Raw genomic sequence first — 27,454 nt, 5'->3', positions numbered from 1 at the left:
GTACCCGCAAAAAAAGTACCTGAAAAGGGTGGGCCACAACGTCAGTGACCGATGTGCACACCAGTGCGGAGTAGCGGAGTTTGTCATGTCGGTTGACGTAGTAGAAATGGGACAATTGGGAAGCAATGTAGTAGGAAACCAGGTCAGGGAGGGCCGTACCCCCCAGGTGCACAGGACGCTTCAGGGTCAGCCACGAGAGTTTGTGCCGGGAGGAGCCCCAAACGAATGTGTTGAGGATAGATTCCATGTTTTTGAACATGCGAGCGGGAATGTACAAGGGGGAGTGCCAGAATAAATAGAGTAATTTGGGGAGCAGGATCATTTTGATCAAGTTTATGCGGCCCATTACTCCAAGAGGGAGTCTGGACCAGATTTGTGTTTTATTTTTAAGAAGATTGTAGATTGGTTCAATGTTAAGGGGTATATATTCAGGGAGGGAACGTGAGCATTGTATGCCTAGGTATTTAAAACTGCTAATCCTTACCAAGGGGAGGGCCGCTTCTTCAGGCGTAGGGACAGAAGGGTCAACGGGTAGAATCAGGGATTTGGCCCAATTGATTTGCAACCCAGAGAAACTCCCGAATTGCTCAATCAGGCGTAGTGCCGCTGTCAGAGAGGGGCCTGCGTCCTCTAAGTATAAAAGCATGTCATCTGCGTAAAGACTAAGTGTTTCAGTCACCTGTCCAAGGCGGAGACCTTTAATGTCGGGATGTGCCCTTATGGCGATGGCCAAGGGTTCTACAGCTAATGCGTACAATAACGGAGATATGGGGCATCCCTGACGGGTTCCACGGGTCAGGGGGAAAGCGTCAGATATCTTGCCGTTGACCTGGATCCGGGCGGAGGGAGCCTGGTATAGGAGTTGGAGCCACCTGATGAAATTGGGCCCAAAGCCGAATCTACGAAGACATTCCCACAGGTAGCTCCATTCCACTGAATCAAAAGCCTTAGCGGCATCCAGGCTGACCACCACCCGGGATCCAACATTGTCGTGCGTGGCTTGGAGGTTCATGAAAAGTCTACGTAGGTTGAATGCTGTATTTTTGTTAGGCATGAAACCGGTCTGGTCAGCGTGTATAAGACTCAGTATCACTTTATTAAGCCTTAGGGCAAGAATCTTTGCTAGTATTTTTACGTCCGATTGTAAAAGGGAAATGGGGCGGTATGATTCGGGGTATAGAGGGTCCTTGCCTGGTTTCGGGATAAGGACAATAAGGGCTTCGTTCATTGAGCGTAGGAGAGTATTAGAGTCAAAGATGTGGGAATATAAGGAATGTAATTTTGGGAGGAGGGCCTCTTGGAATTGGGAGTAAAATTCTAGGGGCAGGCCATCTGAGCCGGGGGTCTTGGATGTAGGGAGACTCGCCAGAGCCTCCTGTATGCATTCTTCAGTGATGGGCGCCTCAAGGAGCTCAAGTTGGGTTGAAGTAAGAGAGGGGAAGTCTACAGTCTGCAAGAGGGCGGTCAGTGCATCCTGAGAGTGGCTGGTCTTGGATGTATATAAGTCCGCGTAGAATCGCCTAAATTCATGGACTACCTGCGCAGAGTCAGTGATTATGACTCCAGACTCCGAACGGAGCTGAACCACCACCGGGGGGCTATGATCCAGATGGGCCATATAAGCCAAAAGTTTCCCGGCCCGCTCGCCATGTTCAAATACTCTCTGTTTACTGAAGAATATTCCTCTTTTGGCTTTTCCAAAGTGTAAGTGATTTGTAAGTCTAGATTGTAAACGAAGCTGGGCACAGTTAGAGGGCGAGGGGTCAGCAAGGAAAAGCCGCTCGAGTGAGCCTAACTGCTCCTCCGCCCGCTGCAGGAGGATTTTAGAGGAAGCTTTGTGTCTATTGATCCTCGTGGAGAGGATTAAGCGGGCATGGATTTTGAATGTCTCCCACACGAGCCCGACTGACGCCGAACCCGCATTAGTGAGAAAATAGTGGGTCCATTCTCGTTGTATGGCCTCCAGATCTGGGAGAACTGTGAGCCAGAATGGGTTCAGTCTCCATATGCGGGTCGGAGGGGCCGAAGGCAGACGAAGAGTGACCCAGTAGGGCGAGTGGTCTGACAAGATCCTGGCCCCAAACCCCGCTTCCAGAATATCCGGAATTAGGGCAGGGGAAATCAAGATCATGTCTATGCGGGACATGGCGGACTGTGAGGGGGTGAAACACGAAAACACAATTGTGGAGGAGTGTTTAAGTCTCCAGGAGTCCGTCAATGCAAACTCCCGAAGAAATCTCCCAAACCTAGTTGGCGTGGAGTGGGTGGGTGTTTTACCTGGTGGGTGGTATCTATCAAGGGAGGGGTCAATGACCATATTAAAGTCGCCAATCCATATGGCAGGCACTGCAGGGTGTTGGGCCATAAAGGCCAATCCATCCTTCAAAGCAGCAAACTGAAATGGTGGGGGAATGTAAAAGGCCAGGAGTAATACCTCAAGCCCCCCAACAGTGGCGTGTAGGAATAGGTATCTGCCCCGCCGATCCGACCGCAGATTATGGAGTTGGAACTGGACAGTTTTAGCGATTATTATGGCAACCCCTCTCGAGTTGTTAGTGTATGGGGCTTGGTAAATCCAACCCATCCAAGGTTTTTTTAACGCCAGCTGTAATTGGCCCGTGATGTGGGTCTCTGCAAGGATAGATATGTCCGCCCGCATTTGTTTAAGGTGGGAGAGGACGGCTAGGCGTTTGGGTTTAGCTCGCAGCCCCCGCACATTCCAGGCGACCAGTTTTATAGATGCCATATTTTAGATGAGTATATGAGAGCATGCGGCCAGATCAGAGGAAGCAAACCACCCCCACGCCAGTGCAGGTGCTCGCTCATAGGAGAACACACATATACATTTGCAACACAATCTATGTGTTGGATCACCGCTGGCGGGGTTGCTAGAACCGCAAAACTACTGCATAAGACCAGCGGTGAGCCATACCATAAGGAGTTAAGATAATTACAGTACGATGCAAATAGTATTACAAAGAGTGCAACATTGGGTGTAGCAGGTATCATATTGATAGGAAACAAAAAAGAAAAAAGAAAAAAAGAAAAAAGTCTAAAAACGAATAAACCTTGAACTTTGCCAGCACTGGACCAGCATGGCTTAACAAACTTGAGACAGTCCCTCACGGCCGTGGGGACTGTGGCTGGCCAGGGAAACATTTCTTGGGGGGGCAGCGAGGTGCACCAATGACGAAAAAAAAAAGCGTCAGTGCAGACTCGACTGTCCCTGGGGGCGAACAAAAGTCGTGAGAAGTGCAGTTCGATGTTGGGGTTTTCAGCATCAGAGTACCTGAGTGAGAGTGAACCTCGTGCTCCTGTGCAGCAAGTCATAAAGATATTTTGGGGGACATGAAACAAGGCTTCAGATGTTGAAAGTGCCGGCAAGTCCAGTGTATCTCAGCTAAAGGGGAGGGACGGCAGGGCGCATACAATGGGCGCCAAAGGAGCAAGAGCAAAATGGAGGGGGGAGAGAGGAGGGGGGCAGGTGTACAATAGAAAAAGACTCACTGCAAGTAAGGGTATCGTCAGGGGCACAGATCTTGAATACCTTCTCAATCTTGTTGCTGTGAAGTTGAGAATCCGAGGAATTAAAGTGGTGCAGCTGCGTCTTGTCGGTCCAGACATGAGATGATCGCAGAGGGGTCCTCAAAGAAGTGGGCCTTTCCATCCCGGATCACTCGGAGACGTGCTGGAAACAGCATGGCGTATGGGAGATGACGGCTGCGTAGCTGGCGTTTGGCTTCTGTAAATTGCGCCCGCTTCTTCTGGACCTCAGCGGAGAAATCCGGATATACCGCAACGTGCTTATCTTCAAAGGGGATGTTGCCTTTTTCCCGGGTAAGGCGAAGAATCGTGTCGCGGTCCCGGTAATTAAGAAGCTTTGCAATGAAAGTTTGCGGGGGGGCACCAGGCGCCGGGGGTCTCGCAGCCAGCCTGTGCGCCCGCTCCACTACGAACGTGGAGGAGAATGCCTCCCTACCATAGTTGGTGACAAGGAGATTCTCCAAAAATGTAGGTGGATCAGATCCCTCCGCTCTCTCCGGCAGTCCTACAAAGCGGAGGTTGCAGCGTCGGAGTCTGTTCTCCATGTCGTCCTGTTTACTGAGGGCAACATTTAACTGGTATTGAAGTCGTTCAGTTGTAACCTGCAGTGGAGAGATGTCGTCCTCTACCTGCCCAATCCTGCGCTCTGTTTCAGACACCCTCTCCCGTAGTTTGTGGATGTCCTGACGGATTAAGGAGAGATATCTATCTTTACCTCTTCTATTTTGGAGGTAAGAGTAGTCTGGCAGAGGGAGACAGCCTCAAGGATGCACGCTGTATCGCCTGTCGGGGGGGCCTCCTCCGTGGCCGAGGGAGCGGCGCCATCTTCCCCAGCTGCGTCCCGCTCCTCGTGGCGATATTTGTCCAGCTTAGCCAGCGCTCCTGGGGTTCTTTTCGGCGGCGACATGGGCACAAGAGGTAGGGTGTCAAAGGAGGGTATTGTGTGCCTGGAAGAAAGGGTGAAATTGTCCCAAAGGATCGGTATTCAGGATATCGTTAAGCCGGAGCTCTTAGTCTGCACTCCCTACTCCATGCAGCTTCAGGCCACGCCCCATCATGTGCTGTACTCTGCTTAGCTCCTAAACCAATCCAACTGGTTTATTTGTATATCAGTGAGGGGAGCCTGGCTTCCTAACAGTCCATGATCTGTAACCGCTTCAGGCATTTTCACCCCCTTCCTTCCCAGACCAATTTTTAGCTTTCAGCGCTGTCGCACTTTAAACGACAATTGCGCGGTCGTGCAACATTGTACCCAAACAAAATAGACGTCCTTTTTTTTCCCCACAAATAGAGCTTTCTTTTGGTGGTATTTGATCACCTCTGCGGTTTTTATTTTTTGCGCTATAAACAAAAGAAGAGTGACAATTTTGAAAAAAACACAATATTTTTTACTTTTTTGCTATAATAAATATCCCAATTTAAAAAAAAAATAAAAATGTTTCCTCATTTTAGGCCGATACGTATTCTTCTACATATTTTTGGTAAAAAAAAATCACAATAAGCGTATATTGATTGGTTTGCGAAAAAGTTATAGCGTCTACAAAATACGGGATAGATTTATGGCATTTTAAAAAAAAAATATATATTTTTTTTACTAGTAATAGTGGCGATCTGCGATTTTTTTTTTTTTTTTTTTTTTTTTCGTGACTGACATTATGGCGGACACATCGGACACTTGTGACACATTTTTGGGACCGTTCACATTTATACAGCGATCATTGCTATAAAATTGCATTGATTACTGTATAAATGTGACAGGCAGGGAAGGGGTTAATCACTAGGGGGACACGAGGGGTTAAATGTGTTTCCTAGGGGAGTGATTCTAACTGTTCCTCTGTACTGGGAACACAGATCGGTCTCCTCTCACCTGACAGGACGTAGATCCACGGTCCTGTTCGGTTAACGGGCAATCGCGGCCGCCGGGCACACGCACCGGGTCCAGAGCAATGCCGCATGCGTGCACGCCCCCTAGATGGCCGGGAAGCCCAGGACCTCATATGACTCCCATCTCAGGCCGTCATTTGACTATGGGCGGGTAGTGAAGTTGTTAAAAAAAATCTAACTATGCAATCTAACCAAACAAATACATTTGCTATAAAATCACCTAAATATCCATAGCAACACATTTCACCTCTTGATTTTTTTTAAAAAAAATAAAACTTGGCAATCATCTTAAAGCATTTGGGAGAGCGCGAAATAAACCCCCCGTATTGTGAACGGGAGGAAAAAATTCCCTTTCGACCCCCGTACCTTCAGGGCCATCAGATTTTTTTTTTTTTTTTTTGTCCCTGTAAGGCTGCAGCATTCCTTTGAACAGGGTTAACAATGTAGAAAATATAAATAATTGCCTCACATGCAATATAAGTATTGGCACCACATCCCTAAGATATGCAAGATACAAAAAATAGAAGGAACTGGGATTTTAAAGGTGCAGAAGGGTGACACAAAATTTATGTAAAAGGTTTCACATTTTATTTAGAAAAGTTGATAAAAACATATTTGTAAAAAGAGTTTACATTCAATGTACTGAAACAATCTTTAAAGAAGAATTAATTTCTCAACATGTTTCACCACACACCATGGCTTCTTCAGGAGAGTAGTATTAGGCACTAAGAAAACAATACAGTAAATTACAAAATACACATTAAAGAGACAATCAAAAAATCAGTATAAATACAAAGAAAAAATAATACCACACATCCAAATTGCCAATGCAATATTCAAGCTAAATATGGGATCTGTTTACCTGTATGCAGGTCTTTCAAAAAATTGAAATAGCGGATTGAATGCAAACTCAAATAGTTAAGTTACTTAAATCGGGAAGAAAACCCAGCCGGAGGATCAGCTGATGACCACAGAGGGTAAGTAAAATCACATTTTTAACTGATGGAAGAGGTCCTAGAATGTGAGTGGAGAAAGGAATAAAATAAAACAAAGAATTAAGAGACTCAAATTAAAGATTATTTTTTATATTTATTTTTTATTTTTTCTTTATAAAAAAAATGTAATATAAATAGTGGAATCTATACCTGTAATAAAGGACTGGCTTAAAACCAAAAAGTCCAAGTTGTTTTGACTGCTTTAATTCGTGTTCTTTCCAAAACAAAGCACGAAAAAAAGGGGAGGAAAAGGACAACAAAAAAAAAACTAAAAACAGCAAGATTTCAGTCAGAAGACCCTAAACTAAAGCAAAGGTTCCTCAAAGATTGGTCTAGAATTTCCTCAGAATAGCATAAAATACCTGGATCAGATGATATGTAAAGAAAATGACATCCTCCTCCGCTCAGGCTGGATCTCTATTGAACCACCACCAGAGTGTTTAAATACCCTCCCCCTCCAAATTTGGCGCCAAAAAACGGCACCAAAACCTAGGGGAGGGGCAGACGCTGCAGGGGCATCTACCAATAGGCAGTAAAACTGGAAGTGACACTTCTAGCTAAATCAGGAAGAGAAATACATCAATCAAATCAGTATAGTCAATAGTGCTAGGCACACCGGACGTGACACTAGGTGGCCCACCGGATGTGACCAAGCAACACCTCTGGGACTGTCAGCAATGATGTGAATGACCAAAAAGGCCAAAAACACATCAAAATTATTATGTTTTAAAAAACTATTGGTAAAAGAGGAAGTGTAACTGGGAAAGATGGAAAAATAACTGCAACCATTTGTGTGGACAAGGTTCACACAAAGGTTAGGGAAAGATGCAATTGGCGCCAACCAGTGGAAACAGACTTACCACTGGAAATGGCGCCCTGGGCGTCCGTATGGTCATCTAATCCTTGTAGGTGCTTCCTTAATTCAAAAAACCTTGTTCAAATTTTGTGACTCTTAGGGAAAGAAAAAAAAAATATATTTTCTTCTCCCTTTCTTCCATTTCTGTTTATATATTCAAAAATAGTTAATAGATAAAATCTGCATAATTGATCCAGAAATCACAATGGCCAAAAATAAAGTGAAGGCATTTCAGATGGGGTGTACAGAAAAACCTGGTACAGGAACCTAACACATATCAAATAGCAATAGAGGCCAGAAAAATGACCACTTTAAGGAGCAACTGAAAAAATGGCCCTACAAATCCCTAGAGGAAAGGCTTATGGATTCGTTGAGCCCAGGAGGCGAGGTGGCAGCCAAGGAATGGATCCACCTCGTCTCCTTCTGCAAGAGAATTCTGTCCACATCTCCCCCCCTCTCATGAGTGGGCAGGCATTCCAGGGCAAAAAATGTCATCTTTGTTAGATCAAATGAATGGTATAAACCCATGTGTCGACTAATGGCTGTTTCCATCTTTTTCTTTTGGACGAGGGACACATGGTCCCTAATCCTGTGAAAGAAGGTTCTCTTAGTTTTCCCTATATAGAAAGCCTTACAAGTGCACCTCATGTAATAGACCACCCCAGTGGATTGACGGTTAACAAAAAAATTGGGTTGATATAAAGTCCCATCTGGAAGGGTTATCTCCTCTGCATCTAGAATATATCTGCAGAAATCGCACCTTACACACGGGGCAGGGCCTTTCCGAATATCTCTTACAGATCTCTGTGTTAAGTGGCTATGGACCAATTGATCCTTTAAGGAACTAGATCTTCTATAGGTAATGGAGGGAGTTGGTTTAACAGATTTGGAGATTACTTTGTCATTAGATAATAGAGGCCAATATTTCTGGATAATCTCGTGGACTTTTTGATGCTGTTTAGAATATGTCGTTATCAGCCGTACCTGCTGATCCGATTTTCGAGGTTTCGACGAATGGATTAATTCAGTTCGATTGTGTGAGTTGGCCCTATGGTATGCCTTTTTAAAAATGGAGCGACTGTAGCCCCTAATCCAAGAGGTGTAACTGCAAGGCCCATGCTTCCTTTTCAAAGTCCTGGTCACGGCTGCAGTTCCTCCTTATTCGTAGATATTGACTATAAGGAATGCTCGCCACCAAGGACTTAGGGTGGGAGCTGGCCGCGTGTAAGATGGTGTTTCCTGCTGAGGACTTCCTACACAAGGAGGAGCCAAGTGTACCATCTGAATTAAGATAAATAGAAATATCCAAGAAATTGATCATATTTTGATCGTACGTCATAGTGAATTTGAGATTATATGAGTTGGCCTTAAGTTTGTCCAAAAAAAGAAGTTCCTCCTTGGAACCAGTCCACACCACAAAGATGTCCTTGATAAATCGACACCAAATCAAAACATTGTTAAAAAATTTGCTATAGTCATCTGAGGAGAAAATCTCCCGCTCCCACCCCCCCAGGTAGATTGGCATACGATGGGGCACATTTAGTCCCCATTGCAACACCCTGCACCTGGAGGTAGTGGGAGCGGTCGAAAAGAAAGATGTTATTGGTTAGAATAAACCGTAAAAATTCCAAGATGAAACAATTGTAAGCAGAGGCTCCAGGGTCCCTTTCTGATAGGAAGCCCTCCACAACCCTAACCCCCCTCTCGTGGGGGATGGAGTTGTAGAGGGCCTCCACATCAATAGCGACCAATAGAGACCCCGGTGGTACACAAATACCATCCAGGGATCTCAAGAGGTCAGCAGTGTCCTGTATATAAGAGCTGAGTGAGCCGACATGCGGTCGCAAATAGTCGTCCACAAGCTTGCTCGCAGGCTCAGTTAAACACCCGTTGCCCGAAACTATCGGGCGACCGGGAGGAAATTTGAGATGCTTATGGACTTTGGGTAAGGCGTATAGGGTGGGGGTCCTGGGGGTTTCAACAATCAAAAAATCAAATGTCTTCTTGTCAATTAGGTCATTGTGGACTGCATATTTAACTTGAAAAGAGGGAATGGGTCGATACCAACTGCGGTTACGCAAGAGAACCAGAACCATTTTTTTGTAAAAATCCCTATTCATAACTACTATATCCCCCCCTTTTATCCGAGGGTTTGATGACAAGATGATCATTGTGTTTCAGAGAGGATAAAGCTCTGCGAAGGGCAGGCTTCAAGTTGGAGTAACCAGTAGATCGTTTCCAAGCTGTGGCCTGGATCTCTTTGGTAACCTGTTGGGTAAAGGCCAGCTCCCACCCTAAATCCTTGGTGGCGAGCATTCCTTCTAGTCAATATCTACGAATAAGGAGGAACTGCAGCCGCGACCAGGACTTTGCAAAGGAAGCATGGGCCTTGCAGTTACACCTCTTGGATAGGGGCTACAGTCGCTCCATTCTCAAAAAGGCATACCATACAGCCAAATCACACAATCGAACTAAATTAATCCATTCGTCGAAACCTTGAAAATCGGATCAGCAGGTACGGCTGATAACGGCATATTCTAAACAGCATCAAAAAGTCAGCGAGATTATCCAGAAATATTGGCCTCTATTATCTAATGACAAAGTAATCTCCAAATATGTTAAACCAACTCCCTCCATTACCTATAAAAGATCTAGGTCCTTAAAGGATCAATTGGGCCAATGTTTATACCATTCATTTGATCTAACAAAGATGACATTTTTTGCCCTGGAATTTCTGCCCACTCATGAGGGGGGGAGATGTGGACAGAATTCTCTTGCAGAAGGAGACGAGGTGGATCCATTCCTTGGCTGCCACCTCGCCTCCTGGGCTCAACGAATCCATAAGCTTAAGGGCTTTCCTCTAGGGATTTGTAGGGCCATTTTTTCAGTTGCTCCTTGAATTGTTCCTTTTTGTTTGGCCTCTATTGCTATTTGATATGTGTTGGGTTTCTGTACCAGGTTTTTCTGTACACCCCATCTGAACTGCTATCACTTTATTTTTGGCCATTGTGATTTCTGGATCAATTATGCAGATTTTATCTATTAACTATTTTTGAATATATAAACAGAAATGGAAGAAAGGGAGAAGAAATTTTTTTTTTTCTTTCCCTAAGAGTCCCAAAATTTGAACATGGTTTTTTGAATTAAGGAAGCACCTACAAGGATTAGATGACCATACGGATGCCCAGGGGGCCATTTCCAGTGGTAAGTCTTTTTCCACTGGTTGGTGCCAATTGCATCTTTCCCTAACCTTTGTGTGAACCTTGTCCACACAAATGGTTGCAGTTATTTTTCCACCTTTCCCGGTTACACTTCCTCCTTTACCAATAGTTTTTTTTATACATATTAATTTTGATGTGTTTTTGGTCATTCACATCATTGCTGACAGTCCCAGAGGTGTTGCTTGGTCACTTCCGGTGCGCCACCTAGTGTCACTTCTGGTGTGCCTAGCACTTTTGACTATACTGATTTGATTGATGTATTTCTCTTCCTGATTTAGCTAGAAGTGTCACTTCCGGTTTTACTGCCTATTGGTAGATGCCCCTGCAGCGTCCGGCCCTCCCCTAGGTTTTGGCGCCGTTTTTTGGCACCAAATTTGGAGAGGGGGAGGGTATTTAAACACTCTGGTGGTGGTTCAATAGAGATCCAGCCTGAGAGGAGGAGGATGTCATTTTCTTTACATACCATCTGATCCAGGATATTTTATGCTATTCTGAGGAAATTCTAGACCAATCTTTGAGGAACCCTTGCTTTAGTTTAGGGTCTTCTGACTGAAATCTTGATGAGGTTTTTAGGTTTTTTTTGTTGTTGTTGTCCTTTTCCTTCCTTTTTTGGGGGGCTTTTTCTTGGAAAGAACACGAATTAAAGCAGTCAAACAACTTGGACTTTTTGGTTTTAAGCCAGTCCTTTATTACAGGTATAGATTCCTCTATTTATATTTATTTATTTATTTATTTTTTATCAATAAAAAATAAATATAAAAAATAAAACAAAGAATTAAGAGACTCAAATTAAAGATTATTTTATTCCTTTCTCCACTCACATTCTAGGACCTCTTCCATCAGTTAAAAATGTGATTTTACTTACCCTCTGTGGTCATCAGCTGATCCTCCGGCTGGGTTTGCTTCCCGATTTAAGTAACTTAACTATTTGAGTTTGCATTCAATCCGCTATTTCAATTTTTTGAAAGACCTGCATACAGGTAAACAGATCCCATATTTGGCTTGAATATTGCATTGGCAGTTTGGATGTGTGGTATTATTATTTTTGCTTTATATTTATACTGATTTTTTGATTGTCTCTTTAATGTGTATTTTGTAATTTACTGTATTGTTTTCTTAGTGCCTGATAGATACTACTCTCCTGAAGAAGCCACGGTGTGTGGTGAAACATGTTGAGAAATTAATCCTCAAAAAACTCAAAACATCTCCAAAGTCCTCAAGCTTCCAGCACACATCTTGCCTCTTTGTCTTCCAAAAAAAACTCCTTTGCCCACATGCTGCTTTCAAAATCCTAAAGTCCTCCCCCCAACTTCCGCTTAAATCATATCCTGTCCTCTGTTTAGCTCCTAAACCAATTAGACTGGTTTATTTACATATCAATGGGGGGAGCATGGCTTCTTAACACAGCACATGATCTTAAACAATCTAACTATGCAATCTAACCAAATACATTTGCTATAAAATCATCTAAATATCCATAGCAACACACCTCCACGTAATCGCTTTCATGCATTTTCCACATAAAAGAGAAAATGAGAAGGGAAGCACTCCCAATAGTGTAAATCAGATTACAAGTTTATTTAAAAGTCAAAATAAAAAAAAAACTCCCATATCGACAGGAATAATTGTTGCACACATGCAAAATGTTCTAATTCCCCATCTCCTGATGGTGTATGTGGTAACATTAGCATGTCAAGCTCTGCCGTATGCATTTCACTCCTGATGACGTCCTCTTTGTAATGAAAGTGTAGGAAGGAGTTTGATGTGCTGATGTCACCATGTACACTGTCTGGAGTCCAGGACTTAGATGTGCAATTGTTCTATGTGAAGCACTTATTCTTTAAAGTGGAACTTCACTCTCTCAATCAACATTGATTATTTTTAATCCTTATGCTGCTAGCATTAATAGATAGGAAAGTAAATCATATTTACTTGCTTTGAACTTTTTTCTATATATTTCTACTGTTACTTCCTGGTTTCCATGCCTAGGCAAATGGTGGCATTACATCCCAGGAGTCTTCAGGAGAGAAGAAGGGGGTTTTCTCAGCTAAGCACACTCTCCTGCCTGCATGTTTAAGCTAAGGGCAGATGGATTCCTGGAAGTAAATGCTACATGAATTATCTGCCCTTACTCAAGATGGCCACGGACAAAAATGCTAGGAGGTTGTTTTTCAAAGTGATTCTCAGCAAAATAACGCATGGATGGATGGGGGAGTTTGTTTTTAATATAAAAATTTAATTAAATAGCATTTTTTGGTTGTGGTGCTCAGATGTAGTGTAGTTGTGCTTTAATCTGGCTTTTTAATGAACTTTAGTAATCTGTTTTACACTATTGGAGGGGATTCCCTTCTGATATTCTCTTATATGTGGCAAACGTATGAGAGCTATCATTGTTGTGTGAAGCTGGAGGATATCGCACCATTCCCGCAAGATTACAGGTATATCTGAATGCTAAATGACTCATAATTTTTCTTTCTATAATTCATACTTATCAGAGGTGGTGTGAACGCTCAGATTTGGTTCATTTTGAAGATTTGTTTTGGACTGCACTTGCCCTTTTTCTCATTGGGAAGTTTGGATAGATTAAAACGTTGGTTCCTTTTGCACAGTTTTATTCGATCCAGGATTGGACTCACTTTGAATATGCAATTTTTTTTTTAATTTGATACACACATTTTTATTGATATGTACATTATTTGTGATGATTGTTTTGCTTTTATTTGAAGTGGTAAACCTCATATGCATAATTTCTCACAGACATGCACCATTTCATACCTTGTTCAATAAAAATCCAAACCACTGTATTATTGCCTCTGTATTTTCATCTCTAAGCCTGTCGCAGCTCTCTGAAAAGCTCCAGGTCGTGGGCGTGTGTATGCACTGGAGGCGGAGTTATAAAATCACTGGCCCCACTTCCCAGCTATACACTAGTGCCGGATTAGCAGCGTGCACAGTGCTGGAAGTGTGCATGCACGTCACTCCCTGCTGGAGGTGGTATGTACAGCTGGGAGGTGGGGCCAGTGATGTCAGGACACCACCGCCCACAGACCAGAGATTTTCAGAGAGCTGTGATATGCTTATAGATGAAAATATTATAATACAGCGCTTTGGATTTTTATTGAACAAGTTATGAAATGGTGCATGTCTTTGAGAACTGATGTATATGAGGGTTGCAACAACTTGAAACTAAACAGACTTTTACTGAGGCATGCCGGAGACACACATCCTTCACTTATACTCATGCTCATGCCTGAGTCTCCTTGGCATGCCTGTCAATCAAAGGAGAGGGGGTGTGGCAACACATTTTTTGCATATGTCTGATTTTTTTCTAGTAGCAAATCAGGGAGGATTACAAATGACAGGCTGCTCATATCCCTGCCAGACTGTGCACAAATGAGTTGGGCTGCTTTGCTGAGTTAGCATAAATGCTCAGTTCACTTTGTGTTATCTGGGTTGACAACCACTTTAAAGTGACTTACTTATGCACTTAAGATGTCAATGCAAAGTTTAAAGTGCCAAGATACCTTTTTATCGCATTGCACCTAATGCAATTTCCTTGATGACTTTTTTCTTTTTTAGTGGGCGAACAGAATACCAGGCAACCCATGCTGGAAGGTTAAGAAGAGCTAGTACATTTGAAAGACGTCCTAGTAAAAGATATCCATCAAGAAGACATTCCACTTTTAAAGGTTTTCTTATTCTCCTGAATTGTCATCCTCACTCCCTGCTTTTTCTCTTTCCGTTCATGTTTGTTCTCCCTCCCTTGCTCAATACTCTCTTGCGCTGTTTCTCCCTAGCTCTTGCTGTCTTGTTCTCTCCCCTTAGCTCGTGCTGTCTCATTCTCTCTCCCTAGTCCATGCTCTTTTTAACTCGTGTGCTCCCTCTCTCGCTCTCTCTTGGGCGCTCCCTCTCTTGCTTTCCCTCGCCCACTTCCTCTCTCGCTCTCCTTTGCTTGTGCGCTCCCTCTCTCGCTCTCCCTCACTCATGCGCTCCCTCTCTCTCTCCCTCACTTGTGTGCTCCCTCTCTCTCTCACTCGTCTTCTCCCTCTCTTGCTCTCCATCACTCGTGCGCTCGCTCTCCCTCACTCGTGCGCTCCCTCTCCCTCACTCGTGCGCTCCCTCTCCCTCACTCGTGCGCTCCCTCTCCCTCACTCGTGTGCTCCCTCTCTCTCTTTCCCTCGCTTGTGCCCTCCCTCTTTCCCTCCCCCGTGCGTTCTCTCTCTCTCTCTCTCTCTCTCTCGATCGTCTGTGCGCTCTCTCTCGATCTCCCTCACCTGTGCGTTCTCTTTCTCGCGCTCTCCCTCGCCTGTGTGCTCTCTCTCTCGTGCTCCCTCGCCTGTGTACTCTCTCTTTCTTGTAAATTTTTTCCTTGTCGTGTGTATATACAGTATCTCACAAAAGTGAGTACACCCCTCACATTTTTGTAAATATTTTATTATATATTTTCATGTCACAACACTGAAGAAATGACACTTTGCTACAATGTAAAGTAGTGAGTGTACAGCTTGTATAACAGTGTAAATGTGCTGTCCCTCAAAATAACTCAGCACACAGCCATTAATGTCTAAACCGCTGGCAACAAAAGTGAGTACACCCCTAAGTGAAAATGTCCAAATTGGGCCCAAAGTGTCAATATTTTGTGTGGACCAGGTTGCCTCTGGAGTCCTCTTCCACTCCTCCATGACGACATCATAAGGCTGGTGGATGTTAGAGACCTTGCACTCCTCCACCTTCCGTTTGAGGATGCCACACAAATGCTCAATAGGGTTTAGGTCTGGAGACATGCGTGGCTAGTTAATCACCTTTAGCAAGGCAGTGGTAGTCTTGGAGGTGTGTTTGGCGTTGTTATGTTGGAATACTGCCTGCAGCCCACTCTCCAAAGGGAGGAGATCATGCTCTGCTTCTGTATGTCACAGTACAGTTGGCATTCGTGGTTCGCTCAATGAACTGTAGCTCCCCAGTGCTGGCAGCACTCATGCAGCCCCAGACCATGACACTCCCACCACCATATAAGTTTATCTTGCTCTCATAAGACCACAGGATATGGTTCCAGTAATACATGTCCTTCGTCTGCTTGTCTTTAGCAAACTGTTTGCGGCCTTTCTTGTGCATCATCTTTAGAAGAGGCTTCCTTCTGGGATGACAGCCATGCAGACCAACTTGATGCAGTGTGTGGCGTATGGTCTGAACACTGACAATCTGACCCCCCACCCCTTCAACCCCTGCAGCAATGCTGGCAGCACTCATACGTCTATTTCCCAAAGACAACCTCTGTGTTTGACGCTGAGCACGTGCACTCAACGTCTTTGGTCGACCATGGCGAGGCCTGTTTTGAGTGGAACCTGTCCTGTTAAACCACTGTAAGGTCTTGGCCACCATGCTGCAGCTCAGTTTCAAGGTCTTGGAAATCTTCTTAACGCCTAGGCCATCTTTATGTAGAGCAACAATTCTTTTTTTCAGATCCTTAGAGTTCTTTGCCATGAGGTGCCATGTTGAACTTCCAGTGACCAGTATGAGAGAGTGATAACACTGAATTTAACACACCTGAGACCTTGTAACACGAACGAGTCATATGACACCGGGGAGGGAAAATATCTAATTGGGCCTAATTTGGACATTTTCACTTAGAGGTGTACTCACTTTTGTTGCCAGCAGTCTAGACATTAATGGCTGTGTGCTGAGTTATTTTGAGGGGACAGCAAATTTACACTGTTATCCAAGCTATACACTCACTACTTTACATTGTAGCAAATTGTCATTTCTTCAGTGTTGTCACATGAAAATATATAATAATATTTACAAAAATGTGAGGGGTGTACTCACTTTTGTGAGATACTGTATATACAGGGCTCAGAATTTCAAGTCCTGAGCTACTAGCCCTAATTCCGCCCCTAAACGCGCTTGTAAATTATCTCATGAAATTACACTGTTAAATGTTTACATAAATTACATAAATATTAACAGCAACTTATATTAACATAAAGCATATTTCATTTATTAACATATTAACATAAAGCATATTTCATTTTCTGATGAAAAATAAATCAAGGATAAAATATGATTTGGTTACTATAGGCACTGTACACATCATTACTGCCTTGTTACGTAAATTTGCGCTACGCGCCTAGTGCAGGGTTGAGCGGTGCGCTACGTACCGAGTGCGGGGTTGAGCGGTGCGCTACGTACCGGGGGCAGGGTTGAGCAGTGCGCTACGTACCAAGCGCAGGATTGAGCGGTGCTCTACGTACCCAAGCGCAGGGTTGAGCGGTGCGCTAAGTAAAGTAAAGCAAACTTATTACCTAAAAATATGCCAATGCATCAGGTAATGGTTACCAAGCAAACATAACTTCCCACCAGCAAGTTGAACAGAACACTTCTACTGTACAGTCTGTCTCAGGATGACTGCTTGTACTAGCTGACAAATGAATCAAGTTTCAATAGGTGAGATTCTTTAATACAAAGCTAAGGTGTTCTCATTTACATGTTGTTCATTGTCTTTTAACGTACATATCAACACAGTAAGAAAAACATGTGGTACCCTTGCTCCATTAACTCGAACGAACCTGCCCTTATTTCCACTCGCAAAATGCGAGCAGGTGAGTGGAAATTTTGAGGGCTGTACAGTGAGGGAAAAAAGTGTTTGATCCCCTGCTGATTTTGTACATTTGCCCACTGACAAAGAAATGATCAGTCTATAATTTTAATGGTAGGTTTACTTTAACAGTTAGAGACAGAATAACAACAAAAAAATCCAGAAAAACGCATTGCAGAATAGTTATAAATTGATTTGCAATTTAATGAGTGAAATAAGTATTTGACCTCTTCACAAAACATGACTTGTGACAAAACCCTTGTTGGCAATCTTGTTTCTTGTAGTTGGCCACCAGGTTTACACACATCTCAGGAGGGATTTTGTCACACTCCTCTTTGCAGATCCTCTCCAAGTCATTAATTTTAACCTTCAGCTCCTGCTACATATTTTCAATGGGGTTAAGGTTTGGATACTGGCAAGGCCACTCCAAGACCTAAATGTTACACTCCTTTGTTGCCTTGGTCATGTGTTTTGGGTCATCGTCTTGCTGGTATACGTATCCACAACCCATTTTCAATGCCCTGGCTGAGGGAAGGAGGTTCTCACCCAAGATTTGATGGTACATGGCCCTTTCCATCGTCCCTTTCATGAGGTGAAGTTGTCCTGTCCCCTCAGCAGAAAAACATCCCAAAGCATAATGGTTCCACCTCCATGTTTAATGGTGGGGATGGTGTTCTTGGGGTCATTCCTCCTCTAAACACGGCGAGTTGAGTTGATGCCAAAGAGCTTGATTTTGGTCTCATCTGTCCACTACACTTTGACCCAGTTCTCCTCTGAATCATTCAGATGTTCATTAACAAACTTCAGACAGGCCTGTGCATGTGCTTTCTTGAGCAGGGGGATCTTACGGACGCTGCAGGATTTCAGTCCTTTACGGTGTAGCTTGTTACCAATTGTTTTCTTGGTGATTATGGTCCCAGCTGCCTTGAGATCATTGACAAGATTCTTCCGTGTAGTTCCAGGCAGATTCCTCACCATTCTCATGATCATTGAAACTCCACGAGGTGACATTCTTTGACAGCTCTTTGGTCTTGACCATGGTGGAGAGATATGAATCTGATTGATTGCTTTTGTGGACAGGTGTCTTTTATACAGGTAACAAGCTGAGATTAGGAGCCCTCCCTTTAAGAGAGCTCGGTACCTGTATAGAAGACCCCTGGGAGCCAGAAATCTTGCTGATAGGGGATCATATAATTATTTCACTCATTAAAATGCAAATCAATTTAGAACTTTTTTGAAATGCGTTTTCTGGATATTTTTGTTGTTCTGTCTCTCACTTTTAAAATTAAACCTACCATTAAACCCCTTCACGCCAGCTGTACACAAATATGTGGCCTCAGGTGGAAGGGGTTGTACCGGGGCGATGCATGCAGCTGCACACATCACCCCAGTACCATTTTTTAGAGCCAGCAGTTGGCTTTCTTGGGATTACAACCAATATGGCTAAAAAAGGGGACACGTGCACCCCCTTCCGTGGCTCTCCCGTCCCATCAGGAGGCCCAAGCGACCGGCTAACACATCCACCGGCTGGCCGGAGACGCGAATGGAGCCGGAATCGGCTTTGACCGGGTCTCGGATCTAGTAACCCCAAAGCGATGTCATGACATCACTTCCGGTTTACAGAAGACTTAAAAGCGCAAATTTTAAAAAATTACTATTCAAAACAGCCAAACTTTGCGTTTTGAATACTTTTAAGTTGAAAGGAGGAATTTGGGCTCTTATAGACCCCAGATCTCTCCATAAGGAGTACCTGTCACTTCCTATTACTGTCACAAGGGATGTTTACATTCCTTCTGATCGCAATAAAAGTGATCAGAATTTTTTTTTTCAAAGGGGGAGAGTAAAAAAAAAAAAAAAAAAGAAGAAAAAAATTTAAAGCGCCCCATCCCTCCGTGCTCGCTCGCAGAAGCGAAATGCATTTGTAAGTCGCGACCGCAAATGTAAATGGTGTTCAAACCACACATGTGAGGTATCACCGTGATCTTTACAGCAAGAGCAATAATTCTAGCACAGGTAATTTTCTAGCAAAAAATACCAATTTTAACTTGTAAGTAACAAATGTCAGAAAAAGGCTTAGGCATAGAAGGGTTAAAATTATAGATGGATCATTTCTTTGTCAGTGGGCATACGTACAAAATCAGCAGGGCATCAAATACTTTTTCCCTCCACTGTATATACGCAGAGCTTCCCCCTTTACTCCCCAAAAAGCTAAACCTTTTAAAAAAAATTACTCCATACACTTGGTTTTGCAAAATGTTCAGTTACTAGCCACATTAATTCATTTATTTTTCCTGTTTTTAAGCTAATACCCCAATGAAGCCACCTCCTCTGTGGTAAGTATTTTTCATGAACATTTTTATTGGACATTTTACTTTTCACAGGAAGGATGTAATTCTTGTTAAAGGCTCTGTCTGAACAAAACTAAAGGCTCGTACACTAAAACATTTTCACCCAAAGAACTTCCGTATTTTCGTATAGTGTGTGCACAACTTTCGACAGCCGATTCCAAATTTTCATACGAAAACTCCCGAGGAGACAAACTTCCCGTACAGGAACAGAGAACGATTTTCCTTTTAATGTGCACTGCTTTCGTAAAATAAAAATCTGAACAGACTGCGCGTGATCAGAAACGATAAACAAAAAAAGCCGTTGTCGTACGAGAATATTCGTAGGAGTTTTCGTACAAATTTTCTTTCATGGGCAGAGACTGGGGAGTTTAATTAACAGGCTCCTATGACAGCTAGAGAATTAGGTGTTTAGATATAAGGCTCCAGCACTCTTTCTGTTGGAAATCTATTTTACTTGCATTCTAGAGCAGGATTTCTCAACCAGGGTTACTCCAGATGTTGCTAGGGGTTCCTTGCGTAATGAGTAATTTCTGCCTCACAGATAAGTTCCCACTGACACCATTGATCTTTTTAGCTATCTGTAAGGCGGTAATTCTTCCTAATGACTCCAAGTTTAAGGAGCATTCTTCCCACTGACCATCACACTAATGTATCATGAGTTGTAGATATAGTAATTTTTAGCTAGGGTTCTCTGAGACCAGAATGTTATTTTAAGGGTTCCTCTGTGTTGATAAGGTTGAGAAAAGCTGTTCTAGAGAATACAGCAGTAGAATGAAATATATTTTGTATGATTTGTAAATACTGCATCAATATCATCCGCTTTTGAAAATGTATGTAATTGCTGCTGTTCGTAATTTACTGTCTGTTTTTTTTGCTTATTCTAACTTTTCATATGTAATAATTAAGGTCAGGTTGTCAAGTTCTAAATGTCTTCAAGCCCTAAAGACACATTATGCCGGTGTATTTAATATAAGATGACGAAAGGAATTGAGTGTAAATGCCAGAAAAGACATTTAACATTTCTGCAGATTGTTCTGTCATGCCTGTGAAAGACACAAGAGGAAATAAAATATAGTGCTATCTGGGCATCCACTGTACACACAACAGATGCAACTTTTCTCTGTTGAATTTCAACAACCATATGTCCTGTATTTATTGGGTTATAGAAGATTTGGCTACAACAGCATGACTAACACATTTCTCTAGGCTTGGAGTAGTATTTCAGGAGCATAAGGCTGCATTCACACTACAGCATTTTGAATCGCGGGCAGATTTTAACGTGAATCTGCCCGCAATTTGACAACGCTGATGTGTGAATGACAAATCGTGGACCTCTCATTTGAAATGCCATTCATTTGAATGACACCTCAAATTGCAGTTTGGGTGTGCCGTGATTGTCTTGCGATAAAACTTGCTGCAATCGCAATAATCCGCATCACAGGAAGCATGTCGCCCAAACAAGTTCTGGAGCTTCTTTTGGGCGACATGCTTCCCACGATGTGGACTGCTGCAATTGCAGCACGTTTTATTGCGTGATAATCACAGCAGACCTGCACCGCGATTTGAGGTGTGGGTCAAATGAATGGCATCTCAAATGCGAGTTCTGTGATTTGTTATTCACATATCAGTGCTGTCAAATCGCAGGCACATTCGCAGCAAATCTGCCTGTGATTCAAAACGCTGTAGTGTGAATGCAGCCTTGAGGTATACAGTCAAAGAAAAAAAAATGCAATAAGCTGGCTCATTCTATCAAAGAGCTTTGTGTAGTAGCCCATTGAGCCCATTGAATATTTTATTTTTTTGGCACAAGTGATTGAAAAATGACAAAAAAAAAATACACAGTTGTCACTAAATGATATATTGCTCACACATGCCATGATTATATGTAGAATTACACATCAAAATGCATTCTGCTGCTTCTCCTGAGTATGGGGATACCTCATGTGTTTAGACTTTTTGGGAGCCTAGCCGCATACAGGACCCCCTAAAAACCAATCACCTCCTTCAGGGTTTCTAAGGGTGTAAAATGGTGATTTCACTTTCTCGCTAGCTATCACAGTTTCGGAGACCTTGAAATGACAAGATAGCACAACCCCCCCCAGCTAATTGCTGATAGGCATGTTGAGTCCATGGAATATTTTATATTTTGCCAAGTTTCGGGAAAATTACAATTTTTTTTTTTTTTTTTATACAACATTGTCACTAAATGATATATTGTTCAAACATGGCATGGGTATATGTGGAATTACACCCAAAATAGATTCTGCTACTTCTCCTGAGTACGGGGATACCACGTGTGTGGAACTTTTGGGCAGTCTAACCGCGTACAGGACCCTGAAAACCAATCACCGCCTTCAGGCTTTCTAAGGGCGTACATTTTTGATTTCACTCCTCACTGCCTATCACAGTTTTGGAAGCCATGAAATGCTCCGATAGCACAACCCCCCCCCCCAAATGACCCCATTTTGGAAAGTAGACACCCCAAGCTATCTGCTGAGAGGCATGTTGAGTATTTTGCAGATCTGAAATGAAGAAAGATCTGCAAAATACTCACCCGTGCTGCAGCTGAAAGGCGTACCTGCTAAGCCAATGATGGTTAACAATAAAACAAAGTAACATTACAGTATAACAGTAAGACTTGCCATACCTGCAAAGCAAATACAATAAAACATAGTAAAAATAAAACATTGCAATCTGTGCCTAAAAAAAAATATATGCCGAAGCATGGGGGCAATCCGCCCCTTAGGAACAAATCGCTCGTCCACCCCTGCCCCCATGGTTCGGCGTATATGCTCTTTTTTTTTTTTTTTAACTGTGGTGGTGAAATCACCTCCGACAGCGCTGGAGTCACGGCTTTATGTATCGTGGGAGCAAATGCTGTTGCTGTCAAGATAAATAAACCTGTGCTACAGCTGAATGGCGTACCTGCTAAGCAAATGATGGTTAACAATAAAACAAACATTACAGTATAACATACCATACCTGCAAAGCAAATACAATAAAACAAAGTAAAAATAAAACTGAGAGAGAACAATAGATATAGAACAATAGTGAGCGGACAGTAGAGAGCGAACATAAGAGAGCGAACAATAGAGAGAGAAGAAAAATACAACCACAACTAATTTTGGATTTTTTATTTTATCTTTTTTGTGTTTTTGTGTGTTTGGTTTTTTTTTTACTTTTATAAAAACTGTAAAAAAACTGTAAACTGAACGTTGCAGATTAGGGTCTCTCAAAATGTGATGGCCATCTTTCAAGACCCTGTGTACGTGTGCCTAGGTCTGTGTGGTGCTGTACCCTACGCTAATACTCAATACCACTTTGTGTGTGGTAGCGTTCAAAACAGTTACCAATGCAAAGACCAGGTTGGTCAGGACAGGAGGGGCAATAAAAGTGGGTGTCACGCCTATATCCGCGATTTCTACAGACACGACATCTTCTTTGGGGGTTTCTTTGGGTAGGTGTACCAGAGAGGACATGCGGAAAATGGCTCTCATGCAGCCGGCTTACTGCATTTGGATTGGGAAGTTGGGCCACAGCACCGTCTGAAGACAGAAGGGCTGTGATGATCACTTCCTGGAATTTAAGGAAGGATCCAGTTCATCCTGAAGCTTTGTATAGCACAAAAGCATTCAGCAGAGCCAATTGGAATAAATATACAGACACTTTTTTTGTACCAGCGTCTGGCCTTACGGGCAATTGGGTACGGCGCCAACAACTGGTAGTTGAGGTCCACCCCTCCCATGTTAAGGTTATATTTGTGAACACAGAGGGGTTGCTCCACAACACCAGTCGCTGTATAAATTTGGACCATCATGTCTGCGTGAAGGGAGGACAGAACGAAAACATTCTTATTATCCTTCCACTTCACAGTGAGCAAATTATTACATCTCAAGCAGGCTCTCTCCCCCAGCCTAAGACGGGAATCTACAAGCCGCTGGGGTAAGCCCCGGCGATTAGATCGCATGGCCCCACGTGTGCTAATTTGGTGATCAAACAAGTGACTAAAAAGTGGCACGCTTGTGTAATAATTGTCCACATACAAGTGGTACCCCTTTGTACACCAAGTCCCACACAATCTTACCAGCGCTCCCTATGTAGTCTGGACAGTTCTCCGGCTCTATGTAACTATCTCTTCCCTCATAAACCATAAAACTATATGTATAGCCTGTGGCCCTGTCACGGAGCTTATACATCTTGACCCTGTATCTGGCACGTTCACTGGGAAGATACTGTTTGAATGACAAGCAGCCAGAAAACTTAATCAGGGATTTATCAACGCAGACAACTTGATGGGGAGTAAACAAGGCTGCAAAACGTTGGTTGAAGGGGCCGAATTTTGTAGAGCCGATCAAATTCAGGGTCACACCGAGGACGATGAGTTCATTATCGTTGAAATGCATCAACCGCAAGATCTGCTCGTATCGTGTCCTGGTCATGGAGGCAGAGAACACGGGCATATGGTGAATTGGGTCAGTGGACCAATATGACCGCAACCCACTCTTTTTAGTTACGCCCATGAGGAGGGATAGGCCCAGGAAGGTCTTAAATTACGAAACCGTAATTGGTTTCCAATCTCTGGCAAGGGTCAGCTGGGGATTAGCAGCGATGAATTGAACAGCATATAAATTGCTTTGGTCCACAATAGATCTATAGAGATCTTTGGTGAAAAACAACAAATCGAAATCAAGTGACGTAAAATTAACTGTTTCCACCTGAATTCCGGGTTGGCCAGTGAATGGGGGAAGTACGGCTGCTGCAGAAGTGGTGGGTTCTTAATTAGGATTGGCGAATACAGCAGGAAGGGCACTATGGGCTTGATGGGCCTGTCATGTCGTCTTCTTGGTGGCAGCAGGACACTACTCGTGCTTGCCACCTCGCCAGCTTGAACTGCACTTATGGGACTCGCCACGTCACCAAGTGTTACTGCAGTGCTGGATGTATGACCAGGATGTACTAGGCCGCTGGTGCTTGCCAGTTCACCAGAAGGATGAGCGGCGCTAGTACTGGCTCTCTGCTTAATACGAGGGACCTGCGGTTCTTGCACCTCAACGACAGCAGAAGAACGGGGTCTGGTACGCCTGACCTTGGCAAGGACGACAACTCCGTCGTCAGAGCTATCTGTCAGGGTGCCGCTGCTGTCTACAGGTTCGTATTCTGAGCCTGAATCTGACAGATGAGTGACTTCCTCTTCTCTGTCTGTCATGCTCAGAAATGTGTAGGCCTCTTCACTACTGTACCTTTGACATTTTGGTCTCTAAATTTACTGGTACGGTAGTGAGACTCACAAGAAAAAAAGCACCTGTCAGCGACTGATTCAAACACTACCAAAAATACTGTTCGTGTTCGCAGGGATAAGGCCCGACTCTGCAAATGCTGCAGTTATGTGTTTTTGTGACCGTGATAGATTGATATTGCACTTGGGTGGGCTGGGCAGGGCAGAGGGGCTAAACGCAGGTGCTAGCAGGTATATTGGCTGATCCCGCTAACACTGCGTTTTTGGGAACACTAAACTGCTGGGGATGCTAATATAGTTCTGATCAGATATTGATCTGTTCAGACACTATATTACTAAGGGAGGCGTACCGTGTGTGGGTGTTGGCGCTACTGGCACTGATCTGACGCTGCCCGGGGCGACGCAGACCTGACGCTAAAACCTAACTTTGATCACCCGTTGTGTGATCAGGGGGTTAAACCTTTATTGGATAAAATACGGCTGGTGCCCTGACGCTATAAAAAAAAATATCTAGCTAACCTGCGTCACCCGTGACACTTATACGGTGATCACTGGTGACGGGGTGATCAAGGGGTTGAACCTTTATTGGGGGGGGGGGTTAGGGGGGTCCCTAGACCTATCTGAAGACTAATTACCCTAACACTGATTAGTGTCACCAATGACACCAGTACAGCAATCATAAAAAAAATCTGAATGCTGCACTGGGTGACACAGTGACAGGAGGTGAAAGGGTTAACTGGGTGGGTGATCGGGGGGAGTGAATTGTGTGCCTACGTGACCTGGTGTCAGTGCACTTACTATTAGATGTTATCTCTCCTCGTTCTGGAACGGAAAAGACCAACACAAGGAGAGTGTTTACAGTTACACGACAGGGGAAGGATCTCATTGGCCAGGACCGATCACCAGGTCCAGGCCAGATTTCATTGGCCTGGGCCTGGAGATTGATCAGTTCGGGATCGAATCTGATCATCGCGGCCGCGCACCTGACGTAACCTAACGGCGATTTGCTTGCCCGTGCCATTTTGCCGCAGTACAACTGCGGCGGCTGGTCGAGAAGCATTTTAATGACTTGCTTTTAGCATGTAATTTAGGAATATCTAAATTCAAGAACAAAACTGTAAAATGTTGTAGCTTACCAGTCCTCAGATGTGGTGGCTTCCTTCGTTTTCATTTTTTTTAGAGTAGAAACATTTTCAGCTAATACAGGAAATACCGGTTGACCTTGTCAGAAATGCATGGTCTTTGTCACTTCCTGTGAGATAAAATGCAAACCTGGTTATCTTCCTTCTGTAAAATACTATCCCCCTCCACCCCACACCCTCATGTAATTGAGATATAGAGAGCGGGACAAGGTTGAAGTCTTTAAGTCAATCATAGGTTACAGCCATGGCTCCCTCCGTAGATAAATTGCTGTAAGTTATAGTTGCCCTGCTAAGACCGGAAGTGTGATTTTAGCAGGATTTCCAAGTGAAAATAATGGGAAAAATCCTAAAAACAGAAAACAAATACCGCCTCCACATCTAGGGATTGGTAAGCTGCAATATTTTACATTTAAGGTTTGAGGTTAAGAAATGCTTTTAAGGGACACTCTAGTTAAGACAAATATATCATTGGTTATTAGGATAAGCATTACAAAGCCAAAAGACAGAAAAATACAAACATTGAGATTAATTTCCTAACCAATAATATTTTCCATTATTAAAATCAAAAGGTGTTGTACAAACACAGTGCATACATGTGGGCATAGTTCCTCCCCCCGCACTTGATGACTTCAGTGTGGTGCTAAGTGGGCCAACCCCTTATGGTACATGAGGCATCATGTTCGCTAACGTGAACTACAACAGTGGTCTCCTCCTGGGAAGAACCACCAGTAGTACAGTCCTTTTACTCCTTCTGACATCAGTCCTGGATATATTGATAGTCATGAGAGTAACCTATTTACAGGGAGAAAGCCAGGATGAACCTAGACACATTAAAGAGCGGGGTGAAAGAGGAATGTTATCTTCCAACTAACTAATTAACCCCAGCACAGATGCACTCCAGTGGCGCAAAGCACAGGTCCATATTTACAGATAATAAACTCAATAGATGAAAAATACTGTGCCTTCCAAAATTGTTCACCCCTATTGGTTTGTTTCCTGTTTTTCTTGTTTTACATCCTGGAATATTAAAATTGATTTTTTTTGTACCATGTGATGTACGCAACATACCTACGACTTTGAAGGTGCAATATTTTTTTTTTTATTGTAACATAAACAATAATTAGGAAAAATAAAATCTTAAATGTGTTTACCCCTTTGGTATCAAACCCCTAAATAAGATATGCTTAAACCAGCTACAGTGCCTTGAAAAAGTATTCATACCCCTTGAAATTTTACACATTTTGTCATGTTACAACCAAAAATGTAAATGTATTTTATTGGGATTTTATGTGATAGACCAACACAAAGTGGCACATAATTGTGAAGTGGAACAAAAATGATAAATGTTTTTCAAAATGTTTTACAAATGTGTAAAAAGTGTGGCGTGCATTTGTATTCAGCCTCCTTTACTATGATATCCCTAACTAAAATCTAGTGGAACCATTTGCCTTCAGAAGTCACCTAATTAGTAAATAGAGTTCACCTGTGTGTAATGTAATCTCAGTATAAATACAGCTGTTCTGTGAAGCCCTCAGAGCAGGGGTCTCAAACTGGCGGCCCTCCAGCTGTTGCAAAACTACAAGTCCCATGAGGCTTTGCAAGGCTGACAGTTACAAACATGACTCCCACAGGCAGGA

General features: G+C 43.2%; 1 protein-coding gene across 3 annotated transcripts in view; it reads left to right on the top strand.

The window, feature by feature from the left end:
- The window catches only part of EPB41L4B (erythrocyte membrane protein band 4.1 like 4B), a 910,607-nt gene that overhangs the window by 336,951 nt on the left and 546,202 nt on the right, over positions 1 to 27,454 (top strand). For all 3 annotated transcript variants that reach the window (XM_073630789.1, XM_073630788.1, XM_073630790.1), the window contains 2 exons: positions 14,079 to 14,188; positions 19,394 to 19,424. In XM_073630789.1, coding sequence (XP_073486890.1) covers positions 14,079 to 14,188; positions 19,394 to 19,424 — 141 coding nt within the window. The remainder of the gene's footprint in view (positions 1 to 14,078; positions 14,189 to 19,393; positions 19,425 to 27,454) is intronic.

This window comes from Aquarana catesbeiana, linkage group LG05 (genome assembly GCF_042186555.1).
Source record: "Aquarana catesbeiana isolate 2022-GZ linkage group LG05, ASM4218655v1, whole genome shotgun sequence".
Taxonomy (NCBI): Eukaryota; Metazoa; Chordata; class Amphibia; order Anura; family Ranidae; genus Aquarana; species Aquarana catesbeiana.
The sequence above is the reverse complement of the archived record's forward strand: the minus strand, read 5'-3'. Positions and strand labels throughout refer to the sequence as shown.